This window comes from Gavia stellata, chromosome 2 (assembly GCF_030936135.1).
Source record: "Gavia stellata isolate bGavSte3 chromosome 2, bGavSte3.hap2, whole genome shotgun sequence".
NCBI classification, from domain to species: domain Eukaryota; kingdom Metazoa; phylum Chordata; class Aves; order Gaviiformes; family Gaviidae; genus Gavia; species Gavia stellata.
This window is the reverse complement of record NC_082595.1, coordinates 19,099,809-19,123,850: the sequence shown is the minus strand read 5'-3', so window position 1 is coordinate 19,123,850 and position 24,042 is coordinate 19,099,809. Positions and strand designations below refer to the sequence as shown.

At 36.4% G+C, this 24,042-nt stretch overlaps 1 protein-coding gene across 1 annotated transcript in view; it reads right to left on the bottom strand.

Moving 5' to 3' along the window:
- The window catches only part of BTBD9 (BTB domain containing 9), a 131,873-nt gene that overhangs the window by 10,833 nt on the left and 96,998 nt on the right, over positions 1 to 24,042 (bottom strand). Inside the window, exon 9 of the mRNA XM_059835012.1 lies at positions 14,586 to 14,693. Coding sequence (XP_059690995.1) covers positions 14,586 to 14,693 — 108 coding nt within the window. The remainder of the gene's footprint in view (positions 1 to 14,585; positions 14,694 to 24,042) is intronic.

Here is a 24,042-nt window from a genome sequence, read left to right as displayed (position 1 = left end):
GGCTTGCTTTAGGCAAAGCATGTACATTTTGTGTGTGCATATTGTGTCTCCTCACTTTCCAAGGGGACATAGGACCTCCATTTTTTTCATTCCTCACTCCAAGAAGAAAAGCGAAGCAGATTTAGAAGCAGATGTGGAAATGAACAACGCACACTGAAAAATGTCAGTTACCAGCAAGTAATCTCCATTTTGCTTTCTAATGCTTGCCCACATATGCCTCATTCTATAGTAAGTGATAAAACACTTCTCAGCTTATTTGGATGTGGACTTTTTCAACTGTGATTACGTATTTTTTTTAATGAAATACAGCATTCGTTATGATAGAATAGTTCGGAGATATTTGTAAAAGCAGATGACAGGAAAAGGAAACAAGAGTTGTGTTGTCTTTCCATACATCAGTCTGATGACTGTACTGATGTAAACAAGACAGCAAGTAACCAGCATGTGATGCTGCCAAATAAAAAACTGCGTGCACACATAAGCAAGCCAACTGAGACTCGAGAAGTACCATAGTATGTTCTGCATGATATGTGTTACAACCCTTGCTTTATTAATGAATACCATACTAACCTCTACTATGGAGTACCTATAAAATGAACACAGAAGCGTGCGCTAAAAATGCTGTAACAGTTATTGTTACACAGACATTTTTCTTTATAAAATACCAAAAAGGTCTACAGCTACCTTATAAATTGCCTATAAAAAACATGTTTTCCACCAAAACACTACGAAACAATAAAGTGAAGTAACACTCCCTCTCCTGTTCAAGCTGTAATTTAACATACGTATTCAGAAAGTCAGACCGATAAAGCACAGAAGTCAAACTGGGTAGCTGACTCAGCCACCCCCTTTCCATCCAGCCTCCCAAGCCACTGAGGGGGAAGACAAAGCATGAGAAAGAAATATTATGAGGAATCAAAGGTCATCTACATTTTGGTTTTTAAATTAAAGTCAAATTAAGTGCAGTTCTACCCCTGGTATAACCTCAACTAAAAACTGAGATCTAAAACTGAGTTTCCATCTATTCTGCCGTCACCATGACAGTACTCGATCTCAAAAGGTGGCCTCTAAAACATGGTACTTCTAAGGAAGCAAGGAAGGTGCAAACTAGAAGTAACAGCTTTCTCTCTGCAGTTCTCAGAGACAGAGGCAAAATTCACCTAATAATGCATCTTAGTTATGTTTATGGTATAGTCCATTGATGAGATAGCAAATATACTTTATCCAGTCTAATAAGGAAAAAAAAACCAAAACGGACTTGAAGTACTAATGGCAGAGGTAATAAAAAAGTTCAAGAGAAAAATGAGAGTCTAGAATGAATGTGAGAATAATAAACACTAAAAATCACCTTTTGCACTATTCGTTACATAACAGCTTTATATATTGACAAGTAAAAATATGTATTCCCACCTTTTGGGAAAACCCCCTTCAAAAGTTTTCATTCTAAATATACTTCCCATAAGGAACCCATTAATTCTGAAAGCATCTGAACAAAATTTGTAGTTATTTCTGCCCTATGACTGGTCCCTCCTACCAATCCAAACAGAAAATATCTGTCCTCTGTAAGAACACTTTACTAAACTGCTATAAACGTTTTATTGTGTATGATTTATTGTAGAAACCAAATGTGGGCTTGATAAAGCAGACCTAATAGAATAAAAATTCTGACATAAAATAGATTTAAATGAAGTCTATACTGACTTTCTGACATCTTTATAAAGTTTCCAATGTAAAAGAGTTCTTATAGTAACCCGTGCTTTCACAGCTTCAGTGCTGACATTTTTACTGTTCTAGAAAAAATATTACATTAAAAAAATGTTAAAATACAGTCAAACTGAGCAATGGCAAAACTGAACGTAGTCATTATTTTTCTAACCAAATGTAGTAACCAATTTTCAGATTTATCCACATGCCAATGTAGGCAACCAGTAGCATTTTTGTACTCCATAAGCTGCGTACTTATATAATTTAGCTTGCTCGCACATTTTTTCAATTTCAACAGGTTGTCTTTCTGTACTTCCAAAAATATAGTTTATATTTAAAAGTCTTACACAAAATGAAATTATTAGCAATTTGCTGGCCACTGTCTGGCAGAACGCCATGAACCAAATTTCTATGCCATAGCAAGAACTGTGCATGGAGTATCTACACGTACGTCCTTGAGGAATGGCAGTGGTGGCGGACGAAGGCTGTGAACTTGAGTAGCTTGACCTATGAGTTCATCTTACATACTTCTGTGTACACCAACGCACACATGCAGAAGGCAAGTTTGCACAATCCTAGAGGCTGAACTGATTTTGTTGTGCTTACTCATTACCAATAGTTATTGCTCCTGTTGTTCACGTATATAGCAAAGATATGAGAAGCTATCCAATACATTAACATACCCAGTAATACAACTAGTGGGATGCTTTTAACTTTGAAGATTTTTCCCCCCCATAATCCTACAACAGATTGTAAGCTATTTTTATTACCAATGGAATAGTTGATTAACAGCAAAGACATAAACAATATTTTTAGAGATATGAGACAGAATCATACTCCCTATTAATCAGTCCCTTTGTAGCGTGTAGACTAACACTGTATTTATCGCACTTCTCTCTTAGATTCCCTTGGGTGTGATTTCATGGCCCACTCGTAAAAACTTCACATTTACAGCAACCGCCCTTCTATTACTGTCGATAACATCTAATTGACATGTCAAACCTCCAAGGAATGCAGTAAATTGAACCACAGCCTTAAGAGGAATAAAACAGTGAAAAAGGTAAATCAGCATGTGCCTCCTTCGTAACAGCGATACAAGCATACTGAGGTTTGCTAATGGAAGGGAGGAAAACTGTAACCCTTTCTACTACCACACTGAATTGTCTATTAACCTCAAAGTCAGAAAACAAAGCCTTGTGACCTCAGACTGAAACTCACCTAGAAAAAATCTGAACCCGCATCAGTGACTGCAGTAATTTTAGACATGAGACTAAAGTGAACTAAGACAGACAAAAATAACAAATACAACTTCGGCTTGTTACCATGTTATAGAACAGTAAAAATGTAGCTCCCCTCCCAATATTTTCTGATAAACTAAATTTTAGTATTTAATTCATAACTCTGTACCTTAAAATTTTATAGACAAAGAGCTGGGTAGAATTCACAAATATAATTTTAAAAACAGAGGAAACGACTCATGATGAAAGAGCACAAAATAAAGTCAGGCAAAACTTGTTTAAATAGCTACCAAGGTAACAGGAAGAAGGCAGAATGACTTTATAAATATGTAGCTGAAGTGTATGAAATCCATTAAGAAAGAAAAATTGGTTTACAAGGATACAAGAAAAATAATGGAATGAAATCAGGTAATATGATGTTCGGTACTGGTATTGAGAAAAAAAATTCTTACTGAGATAACCTAGTGTGATAGAAAAGCAAAGAACAGAATGGAAGCACCATCCCTTCAATTATATGAAACAAACTGACGGAGCATTACTCTAAAAAAATACACCACGTATTTCTGCACATAGTGCAGAAATCCCCAAAGGATGAACCTAAAGATATAATAATTCTTCCATTTTGTGATTTATGGATATAATCTGTCCTGGTAAGAATATTACTGTGAATAAATAAATGGGTTAATACTGCACATATCTCAACACGGGGTATTTGTAACCCTAAAGACCATACCTGTTTTGGCCAGAATAAGCAAATATGTACTTTTCAGAGTTTTAATGAAATTAGATCCTGAATATCAACAATCTAATTAGGGCAAATCTCTAGATTGGATGCATTAACATCTGACTGGCCTCCTGACTATACAAGGAGATGTCAACAGTTGCTGTATTTAATGGCTTTGCCTGTAGGAAAGGGCTACAGACAAAATAGTAACTTACCATCTAGTTCATGAACATTTGGGCATCTCCTATTCCTTGGGTTATTAGATGATCTTTTCTAACAATGAATTGCAAAGTAAACAAACATAACTGCAAAACAACAGTTCAAGTATTAGGCATTCCTTTCTTATCTCAGGCAGATGAATGGGCCAGTTTCACAGGAGACATCTATAATTTGGATAACCTTTTTGTAGCAGTATTTATTTATAAAGGTGCTGAGAGTGTGCATATGTGTGGGTGCCTGCATGTATGTGGGTATGTGCATGCATGCACAGACATTTTCAAAAGAGAGAATATTATGACTCTGTGAAGGCAATCCCATGTACTGCCATAGGATCCTTCTGTAATATAAAAGCAGTAACCCACATTGTTGAGTGCTTACCCAGAAGCTGTAAATTTGTTTTAGTGCTGATTGGAAAAAACCCTTTGCTTAATGGGATGCAAGAGAGCAGTAGTATTCTCCTTCTAGTAAGAAAATTAGGATTTCTGTTACATTGAGCAGAGTTGGCAATAGTTAGCAAAGACCTCTTAAGACAACAGGCTTTTCCAGAATTGCTTAGTGTTGTAGGTCAAACTGGGACCCAAATGTTTTTGGAGGGGAATACTTAAGTACTCTTAGTCTGTATAAGCCATCAATCACAGAAGGAGGACGACAGAATTTACAAGTATCTGAGAGGGGCAAGATATACTGAGGTAAAGCTGAACAACAGAATAAAGTTAAAAGAGGAATAAGCCCACTAAGAGCAATTTTTCTTACACTATCAAAGAGCTTCTCCATGGCAAGTAACAGAAGGTCGAACAGGTTGTGTATTTAAGTGAGGATGACCACTGAAAACAATGGTGTTTGTTGTAAGACAGAGCAACAGCCAAGATTCTGACTACAAAATTAATTTTTACTCATAAAGCAAAATTTAATTCTGGCAAGGCATTAACTATAAGGTTTAAAAGACACAGTGATCATTTCCCATCATCTTCACATTTAGCCTGCATCTCCAAAGTAGGGTTATGTACTGATAAAATATGCAATGTGTAACTCGCCATCTTCTTTAATATTAACAAGTGACTTAGTGATTCTGTGATCATATTACCATCAAGCAAAATATAGCAATGTAGTCATGCTATAACTCTCAATGAACACATGCATTTCTTGTACTTCTACACTATAAGGAACACTTACAGACCCAGTATGTTGTTGCAGAAATGGGCTGCCCAGGTATCCATCTCAAGTGTCTCAAAATCTTAACATTCTTCAATTTCAGCAAACATTTCCTTATAATTAATTATCATCTTTTCAGGATTATTTTCAGCACCCTTAAATTTTTCAAAAGGGATAAAGGTTTCACCTTTCACTAAAAACCACAGCGTTTACATCATCTGATTTCCTTTTTAGCCTGGCAGATTAAGTCAAAGTGAAAGTGTACAAAGAGGAATAAGAATATGTAGATCAGGTCTTGGAGCTACAGTATCCCGGAGTATCCCCTACCTATAACATACACACCATATTTATCAACTTAATATTGGTTTTACAAAACCTAATTCATTAACACTGGTGAAGTATTTTTAGCTGTTCTGATGGCATGTGTTGAAAACAGGCATGGTACCATGTTCAAAATGCAGCAGACAATCAAGTGAAGTTGAGAATAAGGATGTTTTAAAATGGAACATAGAGAACGTGTTCTCAGAAGCAAGAATGCTTTGATAATCTGGTCCCTGGGCTCAGGGAGACGGGAGACACAACTCTGTTTTGAATTTCAGGGTTTGTAATAAATTTATCCTAACAACAAGCAGTAAAGACAATATTAGAAGAAGTAATATTATCTCGGTTTCTGGTGTGATCTTCCCTCCCACCCCCCAACAAATATTCTGCCCACTAAGCAATGCTGTGTCTCTGGCATATTAAAAAACAAAACAAAACAAAAAACCAAAAAAAAAAAGAAGAAAATGGACACTGCAATGTATTTGAATCTACCCAATGCATATGTGAAATATGCAACAAAAAGCCTATGAAATGGCTGATGTCTCAGAATGACAGATTTACCATAAAACATCAAAGTGCATGTGAAGTAATTGTTGAAATAGTTTAAATTCATATTGTCCTTAAGAAAAAGAAGTAAAACTACAACAAAAAGTCCTACTGAAAAGCTCTAGAAACTGGGTGCTCAAACAAAATCTCAAACAAACATGTGCAAAAAAATCTTCATTCTCTTGCTCGGTGGACTGTGAGTAAGAAAAGTTGCTGTGTCAGAAGGGGAGGCAATGCTGAGCACTAAACATGGAAATAATGCAAAGGACAAGCCTGATTATCCAACCCATGACTTTGCATTGATAACTTCTAAACTAAATGTGGTCAATGAATGCAAATTTGACAAATCAACTATAACTCTATGTTGGATTAATACGTTTTTAAAAGTCACAGGTATCAAAACAGGAGGCAAGAAATCTACAGGAAGGCCATGTCTCAGAGAGATAAATGACAGCAACAACTTGTGATGAAAGTCCCATGGCACGTCATCATGATGATTTACATGACATACAAGGTAGCACAAAAATCAGTGATTCTGGCAGCAGCTGGCCTTGCTCAGATTCAGTTGGGATAAGTAGTTGCAAAGATGAATATATAGATGAAAGAATGGCTAGTGCACAATATGCAATAATGAATGCAGCAGCCAAAAACCAAACAGACGAAATCCCATCCACTTTCACAATACGGAAAACAAATCCCTTCCCAGTCAAACCGAAAGACGCTTTATGAATATCAACCCAGGAAGTAAGACAATCAGAAAAAAGAATGAATAAATAAATAAATGTTTGAATATCAGAAACCTATTTGGGGGTTGATGAAACAATTAGGGCAGCCTGTCTCCTTCAGTACTGTCTTTTCACTCTTCAAAGCAGAATGAAAATACATATACTGAAAACCTCTTTTGTGTCTAGTGCTTATAGTAGAAGCAGTGGTTATCTGTAAAGAGTGAGTACTAGCTTATACTTAAAATGTAATCTCTTGTAATAATAATTTGAAAGTTTGCTATTTTATCACAAAAGCTTTAGAAAGTCATCTGGCAAGAATCAAAAAGGCAAAGCCATCGGGAAGTCTAATTTCTGCTGAAACTTCAATGTAATAATAAATAATAATTATTATAAAATAATTACAATAATGAATAATAAGAATTCATGAAAGGAAATGAATGTTTGCTTTGGTTTTTATTTTATCTAGAAGACTATGCAACAGATACAGATTCTTAATTACCACTATTTATTTTGAAAAAATTTTTTTTGGAAAAAAAAGTCTTTTTTCTAAATGATATATTATGAAGTAATAATACAGACATCTATTTATATCATTAGCTTGACAATTTTTAGTGGCCTCCAAAGAGACATTCAAGTCTTCGATGGCATAGGAGAAAAATCCGATACCAAATGAAACAGGTACTGAAACTATGGGTATTGGTATTGCTTATTTTCTCTGAGGCAGAACTGAGCTAACATGCAAATTGGTGTCAAAGTTACTGTGATGTTTTCTTCACTCTCCTCACACTAACATGCATGAAGAGGAGCTGAGAACATGCCAGCCGCATGGCAAAACGGAGCAAAGCAAAACTGCAATGCATATGGCACATGCAGAGCTGCAGTGAAATAAGTGTATGGCAAAACATTCAAGCGAGACTAAGACACTGCAGTTTGCAACTCCTTGCTACTCTGTTCAAGGCTCGTTCAAAAGATCCATGCATATTTGTGGTTGAAAAGCAACCACAAGGAACTGAAGGTAGAAGTAGAAAAAAAAGACAAACTAGCAATTTGAAAACCTTCTTGTGATCCTGAATCACCATTAAGAAACATAACTTAAAAGAAGCTATACCTTTTTTCAATCGAACTAGACTCAGCTAAAATAAAAGCTAGCAAATGAAATGTTAGATGCAGAGTTTCCACACTTCTGGGAGGCTCCTAACGCTATGAAATAGAATATAACTCTGGTTTCTCTCTGTGAAATCTTAATTCTTCATGCTTAACAAGGCAGGTCTGTGAAGCTGAAGCCTCTTTGTTCTTTGGCCTTACTAGAATCTTTCAAAATGTGAGCATATAAACACAAGGAAAAATATGTACTTCCAATGCCTCTATCGTTCAGGGCTTTTAAGCTCAATAATTACACAAAATGACCCTTTATATCTGTCTGACTTGCTCCAGTAGGCATTACTAGCAGCATAATGAGCAGATTAATGAGAACCCTCAGTTTTATTTTTGTGAAGTGAGACTTGAAATTGAGCTTAACAATGTAGCAATTTCCCAGACATCTTGCTTGAATATCTTTCATCTTTGTATTGTGTGAATGGGGCTACACTGAATTTGGCAACTCTGGAGGAGGCATTTGGATTTCACAGAGTTGCTGTGAAATTTGCTTCCTGTAAAATAGGATCAACTGTGGTTGAAATATACTTTGTTTGACAGAAGAGGTACAAGAACAGTTTTGCTGTGAAATTAAGTTCACGTAAAATAGGATGAAGTGTGGGCAAAATACCCTGTTTGACATCACAGGTACAAGAGCACCTCCTTTTATACTGTTCCACCCTGCCACTTGGGAGCTCAGGTGTGAGACAGAATTAAGGATTATACAGAAATCAGGAAAAATGTTATTTCTGTCATTCTAGGTATGACAGAATAGTAGATGCAAGCAATACTGATGGGAAGCAACAGAAAAAGCAATGTGAGCATAGAGGCAGTTGGAAAGGCAAGAGGGCTGAGAAATATTCAAGATGTTTTATTATGAGAGAAAACAGTCCTATGAAAGTGGTCAAGGAGAAGAATGATGGATGAAGATGGATGTGAGGGGATCACAGAGTGAAGTGGAGGAACTAGAGATGGAGAGGAGAAAAAAGTTGCTATGTTTGTGTCTAAGGACCTACACATACAAGTATATAACATGCCACATGCAGTTACGAGGAAAGTTATTCACATACTTCAAATATTATCTTTACAGCAAAAGAAATAATCACATCATGATGGAGATTAACCTGTTTTCATGAAAGTATACCCAGAAAAAAAAAAAAATCCAAAATTGAGTTTGCCACTAACATTGTGTAAAGCAGAAGTATTTTCTCACTTGAAACCCTTAGACAACATGGAAAACACTCTTCTGTACATCTGAAAAGTGGTTTAGAACTGTTAAGTATGTGACCTAGATATCTCTAGGTGTTCTTTACCTGTGATATATTATCAAAAGAAATACAGCAGTGCCTGAAAACTGGAAATGCACACTGTACACAACAGGATAGAAATATGAAACACTGAACAAGGGAAGTAAACGTCAAAGCTGAAAATCATTCTTGAAAAATCAATCAGAAGACAGTTAATAAATTTTGTTAATGAATCTCACATCCACACCCCAAAGGGCTTTTCATATGGAAGTACTAATTACATTCATACAAAAGCTATAGAAAAAAAAAAATTGAAGGGAACTGAGACGGGAATTTAGGATTTGAAATAGCTATTATATAATAGAAAGATAACAAGTAATGGAAACGTGAAACTAAGTTTGGAAGTTTTTAAATATTTATCATAATAGCAGTATACTCTGAATACCAAACAGTAAGTCCAGCAGGAAAAAAAAGAAAAAAGATACAATGCAGTATGCTATAAACCTCCTGAAAATGAAGTCATGCCCTCCACAAGAAAATCATAAAATTGTCCCAAACCAGCCATATAGGCAGTTGATACCAACTGCCTTAGAACTGCCCATCAATAAATAATATTCATTGTCTCCCAAATTCTATCAGAGTATTAGACCCTTTTTTTCTACTGGGGAATTGAACATGATATGTCTGCTGCCAATGGATCAGATCCATTTCACAATAACTACACAAGAGAACCTTAAAGAATGACACTGAGTTGGTAACAGTCATGATAGCCTGTTTCATATTTGTCTTCACAGGGCTTATTTTATCAAAAGTGTGATTAACTCTGAGGTCTGACTCCTACTGGCCTTTGCTATCTTCTGTTTTTCATTTGACTTTCAGATTCTTTGTCAGCAAATTTTTCTAACAAGTGCAGGTCTCTATTTTTCGACACTAACGTGCTCAAGCCCACTTATCATAAATGTTTTAAAAAATAGAACAGAACATGACTGTTTTTCATTACTGTCATACTGTGTAGAGAAAACAGCTTATTGTGGAAAAGAAAAAAAATATAGCCTCCATACAGCATTTGAAAATTGACAATGACACAACCAGTATGCATTAATTGGCTCTCACTTAGGGAAGGTAAGCAAGCTTCCCCCGTGAAGATAACAGACATCCAGTTTCTGTCTTCAGCCTTTCAAAACTGGGAGAAGAGGAGGTTAGGGGTAGGCTGTCGGTCCCTGGCTTTGAGCACTGAATTACTAATTTACACAAAATACTATATTAGAAATACCATTAAAACAACCCAAAGCAGCATACTGCTAGTTTAAAAGGGAAGTTCGTGCTTCAGTAGACTGCAAAACCCAATATATGCTATTTAAACATAATTTAATTTTCTTTCTCATAATTTTGTTTGCCACTTACTGATCAAAGGTGTCTCTTGAGGTCTGTGTTTGCTACCTTTATGGTTCATCCTACCTCTTGTGCCAGAGATTCAGCAAAACTATTTGGAGACTTCACGGGAGACTTGTGAGACAGCACGCTAACGACTTTCACAAAGGATATTAACTCCACTGAAAGACCAGGTAGACAGAAAGCCAGGCAGCAAACAGCAAAGGAAACAACTCTTATCCACATGTCTTTGAAGACAGGAAAGCGAATAGAGAATATTACTAGCCAAGTAAATTTTCTCATTGCAAGTGTTCTGTCTCTTCAAATGTGGGCCCCTGTGAAATTCTCCCGAGTTTTAACTCCATCCACTTTCATTTGCTACCACAGCATATCCTACACAGAAAAGCAAGTGAGTTATTTTTCTGGAGTCTACCGCACTATATTAAACACAGACCTAATGCCAGTAAAGGTAAACCTGGTATTTCAAGACCTTATCAACCATCTAGACTGCACTCACGTCTCCAAAATTTGTAAGAGAAACAGGCAAAATTTGGAGTATACTTTTTGGAAAGAATTCATATTTCAGCCTCACACAAATACATGTATAATGATTCTTAGTTGACTGTTGCTCTGAGAGGTACTTGTAGTCAAAGAGGCAATCATAGTCCCAGGCAAGGACATACCTACTTCTCATTTTCTTTAAACACAGACACATAAGCCTAAGTTATGACAGTTTTTATACCAATGTAGGATTAGTCCTTTTTGGGATGGGATGTCCAAGTATTCTTCAAAAAAATTAGGATTTGGCTGAGACAAAAAATAGTTGCAAACTTTGACGACATTATAGCAAAAGATGTTTCGTTTCTTCCCGGTGAGAGAGGGGTGCAGCGTTCATAAACATATGGAGAATGAAGAGATAAGGGTACTGTTGCTTCCACCCCGTAATGCTGTAATCGGGTTAAGGCAATTTGTTGAATGCAGGAATCTTTAACCATCTGCCTAAACCCGATGATGAGTCAAACTGGGCACAGCGCAGGAGTTTGATTCTTGCTTTTCCTTGGTGAGTGCCTGAATCACTTGACTAAAAGGCATTCAGAGGCAGATTTCTCTCTGCTGGAGCTATGCTGTTTGCATAAAATACCAAGGTATTCATGGTAAGGGGAAGAACAGACAGGGGAAAAAAAAGAAAAAAGTCTCATGCATCCAGCAGGAGTGTCTTTTCCATTACACTACGATGGTAAACCAGGTAAACTGCACCATTTCTCCCCTACTGCAGCATTTGTTAATTTTGGTTAAAATCCAACTCCTCATCTCCTCTGTTTGTTTTTGTTGTTAAAATTACACAAAGTTAAAATAACTTGTTTGTTTTTCTCAGGGCAACAAAAATCCATGTTTTCAATTTGGTGCAAGATGCTTCTCTTTTTTTTTTTTCCTTCAAGTTTTTTAAAATTTATAGAAATTAAACCAAAAAGTCAGTTCTTCACATTCCCACCACTGACTGGTTAAATTTTCTCTTTTTCATTAAGATGCCTCCTTCAGCATATTGAAATCTTGCCCAACAATTTTTAAGTGAGGGCCTTCATTTAGAGCATGAGTCACTGAATGATGGTATCTCTTCCATTCTACATTCAACTACTTTCAAGCACTAAGAATACAGCGTTTTATGGTCACAGTACCACGCTTCAGTATTTCTCAGTAAAATGAAAGTGGTCCAGCTCTGACTGTATGCAGTGATGATACCCTCTACTTCACAAAACAGTCCTAACATTTATAGCATTTGGCATTTATACAGTATTTCATATATTTGTTTTGTATGTTTAACATTATATATACATACAGGTGAATTTATAAATATATAAATATACATATGATATATGTTTGTTTTCTATATTATACATATACTTATTTATATAGTATTTGGAGTTATCAACCTGCCATTACAGTCAAAGTAATTTTTGAGCTGAGGTTACTTCATCATTTCTGCAAATCCTACTTGAAAAGAAAATTAAGCATATTTAAAGGGTTTTCTTTCCTTGGTGGGGTGAGCGTAAAAAAAAAGGTCCAATTTGCTGATCATAATGGGCAAGAGATTTAACTTGAATATTGACTATGAAAAAATGCTGTCAAATGCAAAGAAATCACCTGAAAATTGAGAAGGGTATGTGGGGGCGGCCACAAACCTTTCAACTTATCTCAGTTATAGATGATACAGTATTTAAATATAACTGCAGAGGATAGAAAACTTTCAGAGAGGTAAGATTTTTCAAGTTGATGCTTTTTCTTTACAATTTTCTAGTCCTTGTTAAAGTGAATTGTTCTGGAGTCCACTGAGCTTTTGTAATTGTAAGTTTTAGGACCAGGTCTTTGTATTTGTTTAGAACTGATAGCTGCAGACAGTGCTAGGACACTGTAAGTCTGCAGACTTAAAATTAAAGACTGGCATTTTGCTAGCTGGATGCACGTCTGTCAGAGCAAGAAGTTAGGCAAAATACAGTTCTCTAATCCACGTGAAAATAGTTGCTGCAGCCACGGCTTTGAGAACTTCCAGAGCACCTATGTTTTGAATCAAGATCTTGAAGTATACCATAAGCAGGCAGCTATCTTTATTTCAGGGATGCACCTATACTTGTCCAAGGTTAAGGCTTTAAAAAAAAAAGTGTGATATGAACATGGTGAGTAGATATTTGAACTGGGCAGTCACCCAGCAATTCCACCTGCACGGCGCATACTTAAGCAAATGCTCCTTTTGACTGTTATAGACCACTAGTATCAAAACGTACAAGGGAAAAGTGCAAAAAGATTCTGATTCTGACTCTCCATCTCTCCCTCTTTTCTGCTTTCAACCTTTTAGTGCTCCCACTGCTGGAGACAGACAGAAAGATGAATTTTATCTATTACGCTGAGATGCCTTTGAGAATGATTAAATCTCCTTTACTCTTTTTCCAGACCTGCAGGCAGAACCCAGGTTTTCTGCTCATCAATACCCTGCCCTTTACAGACAGTGAAAGGATGTGTCAAGTTCTCCTCCACCAACATGTCTAGACTACGTTGTAATGCATGCTTGAATTGCGCTATTTGTTCAGAGATGAAATAAAAACTTTAGAAAATGTGCATCAGCGGCATTGCTAGAAAGGACTGAACAACCCTCTTGACCAATGTGACACACTGAGATACATCTCTGAATTTGTAAAATCCATTTTGTTTTGGTTGACACAAATACAGGATGGATGGAGGCTGTCCCCATACGAGCTGATGACTTCAATTTTGTCCTGGCTTCAGGATATGTAATGTACAAATTTGCAGCCTATCTTTTCAGTCCCATGACAAGTATCTGGGTCATTCTCTACTTGGAATTAGAACTATCAAATGGTTTAAGAAGGCTATCAACACTGACTTACTCTTCCATACTAGAAGAATGGGTTTTATCAGCAGACACAATAATTACAGAAAAGTCAATGCAGAGTATACATGTGGAGAATATTCATGACTGATTTTTCTTGATTTTAGTATACAAATGAAAAGGAAACAGTTTTTCTCTCTTTTTTATCTCTTTTTAAGAAGCATGTTTTTTTATGGAAGGGTTCTGTTCAAAAGCAGAGTGGTCAGTGCATACAGATCAGGTACTCTGCTTATGAACAGAGACAACATCAAGCTTAGCTAACTGGTTGGTTTTGGTTTGGTCCCTACCCTCACTCTCCCCACCTCCTTCAAATATCATACAATACATTTATGTGCTTTGATAAGGGAGAAATGCATTTGATTAAGAAAATCCTTTACCAAGCGTGCTCTCTTTTCCTTTCCTACCAAGCTTCTCAAGGAGGGGTGGTTTGACACCAGGGTCACCATAAACACATGAACTCTGGAGAAACATGGTTTAACTTCCAGTGACCACAAAACCAAGGGTATAGTAGGCAGACTGTTTCTGAGAATGAACAGTCAAACTGATTGTCTGAAGATCCAGTACTGATGTGGATCTTCAAAACTTGATTCTGGTTTGAAAGTCTAGATATTCAGCCACACTAGAAGCTGTTACCTCCAAAAGGTGTATTTACAAAGGTCTAGAGTTAGAAATCTACGGGTTATGTAATGTGCATTCTTTTCACAGTCAAAAAGTCACCTATGTAAGTACTGAAAAAAGCATTAAAAAACCCCCAGTTTTCCAGTTTTGACTTTGTACAAATATGTGGAAAAAAATTAAACTCACTTGCAGGAAATTTTTGTGCGATCAGCCACCATAGTCCACTGCTGCTGATTTGTTGAAACCTCAATGTAGTAGCTGTAGCTCCGATCATCACAGTCCCAAAGTAGTAACCTAAGTATGAAGAAGTTGAGAGATAAGTAAAATAAACATTAAAACAAGCTGCTTATGTTTTCCAGTCCTTTATTTCCTCCTCTTAATCCTTTATAAATTTAGCTGTTTCTTTTGGAATGTGCCTCTAATGCTCAATGAGGTCTTTACTGTTCCTGTCATCTCAAACGTGAGTGTCTCTATTCTTATTATCCTAAGGCCAGTAATAGACTTACAGGCTTATAATAACCATCTTACTAATATTAATCTATTACATTCATCCAATTACTTTTAATTTATTTGAAAGTCAATAAATGAACTAATTTATTTGGCATGTGACATTGCCTGCTTTAAACCTGAATCAAAGATCTATTTGGAAATGTCAGTTTAAGAGAGGAAAGAAAAGAGATTCTGGTGACTGAAAAGATTCACTGTCTTCTTAACTGTATTCTCTTTTTTTTTTTTGTAAATACATCAGAAATAATTAAAAAAAGCAAGTAGGAAAACAGGAATACCCAGTCCTGGTTCATCATAATATGAGGAAAAAGGCACTGAATTGTTGACCAAATTGCTAAAAAGACAGAAGAAAAAGGAAAAAAAATAGAGGTCTCGGGGACTCTTTCTGTACTCATTCTAACGACCATGCAGCTCTTCAGGAAGGGCACTAAATGACTTATTGAACAGCCTTCAATTTCCATACTTGTCTCACAGAGAGGAAGATCTAAAGCATCAGGGATGTGATTTAACTTAAGTATATCATTCTCAGAAAACACATCTGGCAAAGGCTGTATCCTCTCTACTCCTTCTCTTTATATGGGGATTATCTCCCTGTTGTAAGAGGTACTTGAAACCTCAGTATCATTCTTCAATTTAATTTTATTTCTAAGGATATGAATTAAAGCAAAACCAACCAAGAACCTTGCCCTTCCTCTCCCCCTCAGTGGATGGGATGGAGACATGTCTACTTAAGAAAAAATGTCCAGCATAGAATGCCTTCTTTAGCAAAAACCATGAAAAATTCTATCCAGCATTTTTGTGAACCAATATGGAGCATCCTTTTTTCCAGCGAAGAATCCACAAATAACAAAAGGGTATTTACACAACTTAAAGGGGCAATGGACTGGCCAGAACAGAGGCAGACACTTCCACAATTTCTTCTTTAGAAGCAGTTAAATGCTATCCATATTTTGATTAATAGATGTGGTTTTGCCTACAGTTTACATAAAACCCTTGGCTGGTGTCATTCCACTCATTAGCAGGGTACAGTTTAGAAAAACTAACCGCTGTTCTTACTGGTTTCAAATAAACTCAATCGCAAATGTGTTATAAAAAACAAAATTTCAAAAATTTTTTCTATTTGAATTAGAGGTGACTGGAGGCAAAACCAGCATGCTGCATTTATCATTCTCCCAAATAACGTTCTCTCGTCAACTTACCTAAAGTTTTTGAATTGCAATATTCTAAGTGAAAAATCCACATTATGTCTGTCATGGAAAATTATGTTTTGCTGATTTTGTTTTTGTTAACTCTTATTATCTGAACCCATACTCAATACACCAATGGAAAATAAATACTCTACTGTAATATATTGGCTGTTACCAACTGCTGCCATCTCTTGATCCTCAGGTTATTGTCAAAGTTAGCTAACACTTACTAGGATCGCTGCTTCAATCTATTTGTTAGAGAAGCAAATGAACCTGCTGTAGTCGAATAACCAAAGCACAGCTAGCTACCCAAAATAGCTATAACTGCACCGATGACCTAAATAACTACAGCCACATGCACAGAGAAGTGTGAAAGCCAGGTAATACAGCTAAACTGGGTTTTCTCCAGCTGTGAGGAAGAACTTCCATGGAGCCACATTTTTCAAAGCGCAGTAGATAAGGAACCATTGATTGTCAATGAAAATAGCTGAGACATACTTAAAAAGAAAAGGAACTTGTGTCACACTACAGACTTTCCCAGGAACAGAGTTTCAAGCTGTCTCTCTTCAATTGCCTCTCAGAAGAGTGCCCAAGTTTTATAATATAAATTCATTTCTTCCAGTTGAGAAAGTCTTTCTTGCTTTCAGCTGCTACCTCTGCTGGGAGGAATATAACTGCAAAAATTATTGCTCACTTTTAACATTTAAAAAACCAATACTACTAGAGAGGGAAGATGACCTAAGCAGTTGCTGAATGCAGAATCCTTCCTCTTACAGAGAGAGGCTGTCCCAAGCAGAAGCTGGACTGTCTTCAGAATTTGGTTATTAAGGACACGTGTGTCTGTATCTTTGCCCTAAAACCCAGTGCTATTACCTTCTTTTCAAAACAATCTAGTTTAGCTCTTTTTTTTTAGGTTTTGGAAACCCAGCATTCAAAATGGAATCTGGTCTACTGGACAAGCAGATTTAAAATAAGCTCCCTAGATGCTCTCAACTGAACCCAGCTCATCAATATTACCAAAAATAAGCTATCAAAAATAGCTTTAAGAAGCTAAAATAAAACACTTTTAACAGAAACCTTTTAGCACATATTAATACTGCCTATTTGCAAATTAAAAAATTCAGAGCTGACTTGGTAAAAAACAAAAATAGTTGCCTGTTGCGTCATGAAAGACTTAAAAAAAACCAACCCACACCCCAAAACAAAACCACCCAACTCCAACCCCTCCCCCCCTCCTTCATCAGATCCTCCCCATTCTGCTTTTCTATATCTTGAAGGTCTCCAAATACTGAAGAGACTGGATGAAGTGCATTTTCTGTTAAAAAAAATAAATTAAAAAAAAAGTTTATGGATTAAAATCCTGGATTTGCTAACTACTAATAATCAACAGATCCTGAACTGATTTAACATCTGTATTTAAACCAAGACTTCTAAATGATTAGAAGAGGGAAAAGCAAAAACATACATAAGTATGTTTTCTTTTAAAAAGGCTATTAGGATGCAGCTGAATATGCTTTTCAGTAGGATCCTTTTCATCATGGGGGCTCAGTGTTGTTTCTTTGATCCATGTTTTCAAAGCTATGATCAAGAGTTTCGATATCAGAAGCGCACTAGTGACTGTAATTTCAACTAACAATACTGTAATTAAAACACAACTGGCTCAGCTGTAGAGCAAAAGGCTAACAGGACATATGTGTTCCTTTTAAGAATGTGTATAATTGCTCTCTCCCAAAACAACCTAGCCCAAGTTAAATAGGTTTAAAAAAGCATATGGCCTAGAGTTACTACAAACCAAACAATAAGTGAATTAAAGTCGGCAGAATCTTTCCCAAAGTGACTTAGCATGAATGCTAAATGTAGACTGTTGTTTCCTTGGGACTTGTGAAAGAAAATAAAAAGTTCTTTCTTCACCTCCCTGCAGTCGCTTTTTTAGGAGAGACTGTGGAGGGAGACTGAGACTGATGACAAAACCTATTTGGAATTTATTCTGCATGAAATGCCTTTCTGGATAAGCAGCGAAAAAAAACTTTCAGGTGATTACATGAATATTCATCAGTGCACACAGGGCACAAGGGCCATTTTTTATGCCAGGTACAGTAATTTTTGAAACACATTCCAAGCAAACTACCAGGCTAAACTTTGGTAGAGAAGCTATGTTTTGCTAAGATGGGTATTAAATGACAGGAAGGAGACTATTCCACTTAAAAAGTCAGAACTATACTCATTCGAAATGCATTTGTTTGTAGAAAAATTGCGCATGTTCCTAGGACTTTCCATATTAGAATAAAAAGCTAAATTAACTCTTGTTAGTAAATCTTGCCTTCAGGATTGAGAAGGAAAAGTGGAATGAAGCTTTATACAGCTCAGTCCCTGCAACACTGTGAGATTTAAATGTATTTCTCATATGCCACTTTGGGTATCTAAATTCTAAGCCTGTTGATCATTTAATATGGTACTGTTATTTACATTGCATGTTGAAAATGCCTCATTTTATAAAATAAAAGCTTTTGAAATAGAAATAAAATTTCATATTACAGGTGTGGGAAACTGATTATATTAGCTACCTGTTACATCAAAGTATTTCCCTAAATGACATGTGTTTACCTATGATTGATTGTTCTGCACTTACACAAGCATTTTGTGCTGTCTCTGCTTGCTTTTTATTCCTAGATTTCTGAAAAAAAAGATTGTCACTGCTTAGTTCAGACTGCTGTATGACTACATATACTCAAGGGGTTAGCAGAATACCGAACAATAATAGTCGTGCACCCGATAGGATGACACCCGCTTCCTGAATACTGTAAGTCAGTAGTTACCACGCACGGTATAAATATTTGATAGTATTGTGTTCATAAACTACTCGCATACCTATAGAAACCCAAAAGACAGAAATTAAAACATGAGGTAGCAACACTTGTTGAAAGACGGGGAAAAAGAAAGAAAACCTGAAACTGTATGGAAAGGTGTTTTTTTAATACAATTGTCTGCATTTTTGCCTCCAGTTTTCTATAATCCCCTTTCATATTCTGCAGATATTTATGTTTCAGTAGTTACCTTGCAGGTAACCAATCTTTCTTCAGGATCCTACAAAGGAGACAAAATTCCTGCGTATTTGCTATGTGCCTATATGATCATTTATTCTGAGTTATGATTCCACTCTCAAGTCAGGCAAGCACAGAAAATGAGGAGCAAACAAAGAAAAACTTCATAAGGAGAAGCTGTATGAAAAATTAGAAAGCATAAGAGATGTATATGATGATGTTATAAGCAAATAAGGAAACAGAAAACACATCAAAGCTAATTGATATAGTTTAATTTAAGAATTACTCTGAATATGAAAAGCAAAACAGTTGGCTATCACATATTCATATTAGTAATAAAGTCTTCAAATAGATTAAACTGGGGCAAGTAGTTAATCTACTTTTACAAAGATGAAAAATACTTCTATTTATTTTAACATGAAAACCAGTATGGTACAGAAGAATTCTGTCTCCCTCCACCACATACACTATAACAAATCCTGTTCTACCTTTTTGGTTGGTTGGTTGGGTTTTTTTCTTTGTTTTTCTGGAAATTCATAGGGGAAAAAAAAATCCTATGAAGTTATCAGCCAAAGATTGTAGCACAATGGTATTACATTTCTATTCCAGATAAATGCAGGGAGAGTTAGACAGTCAGCTATTGTGATATGGAAACCTTTTCAATATTAAAGTTTTAGCCATTTAAAAGTTAAATTACATTTACTATGCTAAACACACCAATTTCTGTCTTTCTGTTCCTAGTTAAACCTAATAGTTTTTCTGTCATTGATAAGCGACTTTTCAGAGAGGAAAAACAGCAAGGTTTTTTTCTGTCCAGACAGGCAACAATGTGGAAAAACTACCTAAAGTAACATTTTCTCTGTTAACTGTTCCAAGTAGGAGTCTTAATAAAAGAATAAACCTCTTAAATCAAAACATGTTTTCATTTTTATAATCTAAAAGACAGTATTTAGTTACAATTATTTTAAACTAAAATCATAGTATCATAGAATAGTTTGGGTTGGAAGGGACCTTTAAAGGTCATCTAGTCCAATCCCATTGTTTTCTAGGTCTTTTCTATTAGAAAATACTATTGAGCACAGACTATCATTATATCTGTTTCAGAATTTCTGAGTAAATTTTGAAGTGGAAACCAAGAGCTCCGAATTTATGTACAAATACCTGAAGAAGTATTTGATATTAGCAAGGTTTCAACATGGTCTTCCATAGCATCCCTGTATCCATGCTGGGATGTTACAGTTTAGATGGGTAGACTACACCACAGGTGACAATTAGCTAGATTGTTTAGTTCAACAGGTAGTGGTTAACAGTTCATCATCCACCCGGAGACTGGATGCAAGAGAAGCTCCTTCAGAGTCTACTCTGGGACCTATCCTGTTTAATATCTTTATCAGCGACCTGGACAAGGAGATGGAATGAGCCCTCACCAAGCTTGCGGATGACAGCAAACTGTGGGGTGCAATCGATACACTCCAGACTATGGCTGCAATTCAGGAGGACTGATTGCCATACTCTGGGAAGACTAAGGGCATGGGCAAAAAAGAATCTCATGAAAGTCAACGAGATCAAAAGCAAAATCCTGTACCTCATACAGACTAACCCACTGCAGTAGTAAATGCTACAGTCAGACTGGCTGTGCTAAAAAGGACACGGGAGTTATACTGAACAGAAGATGCCGTTAGTTGCCTGTGTGCCTTCTCAGCAATGAAGGCTAGCAGCATATGGAACTGAGACAGCAGAACAAGGAAGAGAGATTATTCTCCTGTACTTGACACTTGTTGGATCACAACCCAGCATACTGCACCCCATTTTGGACCCAAATACAACACTGATAGATCTGAGCAAGTCCAGCAGAGCACCATCAGGATGGTCGGAAGGTTAGAGCACATGCACCGTGCAAGAGGCTGAGGAAATTGGCTTGTTTAGCCTAAGAAGGCTTGGGGTCAGGGAGGAACCTAACAGAACTTTTCAATACTTGAGAGCAGGTTATCAAAAAGACTGAGCCAGGCTCTTTAATGAGATGCACAAGAGGAAAACCAAAAGACAATGGTCAAAAATTGAAACAGGACATTCCAGATGGACTAGAGACATAGGAAAACAGGATCCGCATTGGGAAAAAAAAAAAGTACACTGGGAGGATAATTAAACATTGGAACATGCTACCCAGCGTAGTTGTGGCATTTCCTTCCTTGGAGGTTTTCAAGACCTGAGTGCATAAAGGCTGAAGTAGGATGGTCTTTCTTCATAGCTGACCCTCCTTTGAGAAACAGGCTGGGCTGGATGTCTTCCTCAAGTTCCTTCCAACCTGGATGGTTCTAAGATTCTAAGACCATGGGATGACTTTCGCAGAGCATGCATACAAGATATACTCCTGAAACATTAAGTTCTCTATGCATTTTTAACGCATATTTGAGTACCAAGAGTTGTTCTGCTTTTTTCACCCTCAGAATTTAGTTGCCATGGTAACACATTCTGACTTGGAGGCTCTCTCCAGTGGAATGCCGATTTCTATAGACTAAAAGCAGCTACTACCCTTTTTTCAAAGGCTCATATATTTACTCTCTCCGATACAAATATATTCAATGGCACAACCATGTCTCTGAACTTAAAAGATACATACTTTAATTCCTAATTATTCATTTAGAATTCAAACACACAGGTCTAATGACTCAGTTTCTGGGGGTAAAGCAATTCATGCTATTCTGCAGTCACAGTGTACAGTCAGCCTAAAGAAAATGCTCTTGGAATTTTTTTTTCCTATTAGGTGGGAGGATGAGATCAAAGGAGTTTTCAAGTAAACAAACAGCAGGAAAACAGGCAATGAATACAGTTCAATCAGTTGTAGAAGACGTTCTGTTCAAAACAGTGTCTTGCTTTCATTAAGACGAAATATCAAGACTTTTTGCTCTAATCTATGTTTACGTGTAATTTGATTTCTGTACAGTCACAGATTTCCTGGTGCTAAATAAAGAGACCACTATCACCATCTTTAGCATTGCGCAGTACAGGACATGTTCTAGACCCTTGCCAAAGCTGTAGCTGCCACATGGTGAAACCTTGCTTCCCCACTCAAAGAGGCAGCTTTCCCTTGGGTGCCTATCATCTGCAACAGACACTTGTTCTTCTAGGCAGAACATGAAAAGGAAAAGATGACATAGTGCTAGCATTTCTGTCTCTAGGCAATGGAGGTATTCTCTGTCAGAAGATACCCTAGATGATGTTTATTACTGTCGCTTTTTAAGGCAACCTATTCATCTTGTTTGTACTATACATGCAGGAAAGCTGTCAAAGAAAGATGAGTTTCTGACCCTGTATCTGTACAATGCAATACCACATGAATCACTAAATGTCTATTAATTTTAAATTATGTGATGTTGGGTTTTTTTAAATTTGCTCTACACCCTTGCCGATTATACAATTACCACTTCTTGGCAACCAAAAGTCTAGTTCACCTAACACGCTATTTAATGATGAGACTTACTAAAAACCTTCTGCTCAAGAATAAACACTAACATAGCATTTAATATAAGAAAGCCAATTTTTTGCACTGACTTGAAAAGATGGTATGATTCACCAATCGAAAGATAGCAGATAGCAGAAAACAGTAAGATAGGAAGACAGAGACTATGAACTAAGAAACTACATATTTTAGTTAATATATTCTTCTCTTATTCCTTCATGTGGCCAAAGCTTCTGCTGCTACTTAAACTTAAGTTTAAAGTGGCATGAAAATGATGTAATTATATTTCTTAAAAGAGGTAATTGAAAATGTGAGTACTGTGTCTTCCTGGTTTTCTACTTGAGATGCAATACTTAACTGAACATTAAAACCACCAAACTCAAAAGCATAAAACATTGAGTGTGGAAAGAGGCCAACTATACTTACTCAGCTTGTTTCACACAGTGAGAACAATGCCTGACTTGCATTATGCATAACATCTATAGCTAGTATACAGACAAAACAGTACTTTTGTTAGGTTAGAGATTTGCCTGGATGTCTGATATAAAACTTTGAAGATAAAGTTTTATATCCATCATAAGAATGCCACAAGCCAAAAAACAAAACCACACAAACCAGAAATTGGCAGTTATAAAAGAGCTTTCAAGTCTCACTTGCTCATCAGTCAGTTTGAAGAGGCAATTCTAACAGGTGGACGGCACCGAGCTAGTTCCTAGCAATATGTACCTGTGTGCATGGTCTCTGTTGTGAGCCGCTCCCTCACCTGGTGTTTCAACCTTTGCTCACTGGTACTTTAATTTCAGAAACCTCTTTTTTTCATTGTCACAGAGAATACAAATTAAGTCCCTGACAACATATTCTAAATTTACAAAGAACGGGAAGCCATTAAGACAAGGATTTGTATGTCTGATTTTATGAAACAAAAAAACCCCATTTGTAGTCAGAGAATCTAAAGTTGGCAAGAATATTTTTGTCTTCACCTGTGAAAAATCCCACTCTCCGATCTATTTCCAAAGTTTCTACAACAGCCAAAAGTTTGTTCTTCATATGTATACAGACATTCACTGTAGAAATAGCCCAATGAACTTCAATCCAGATCTAAACACATTCATTAATCCAACACTGTAAAACAATACTCAGGCTACTGCACCCTTGTTATACACTCAATCTTGAAGTAAGAACTGGTACTAATTGTACAGTGAAAAGGAAACCTGGCTGACTTGAGATGATGGATTTCTTCAATAAATATTTCTGTTTTCACAATTTGCTGGATATGAGGAACTGCACCTACTCTGACCACAACTGAGGCTACAATTACATTTCTATTTTAATATAAGTATAAATCTTTAATCTTACAATTTGACTATTACTAGTATTATACCTCTGAAACCTAATATTTTCTGGAATTGCACTGCTGTATCTTGACATAGAATTCACGCATTTAATTT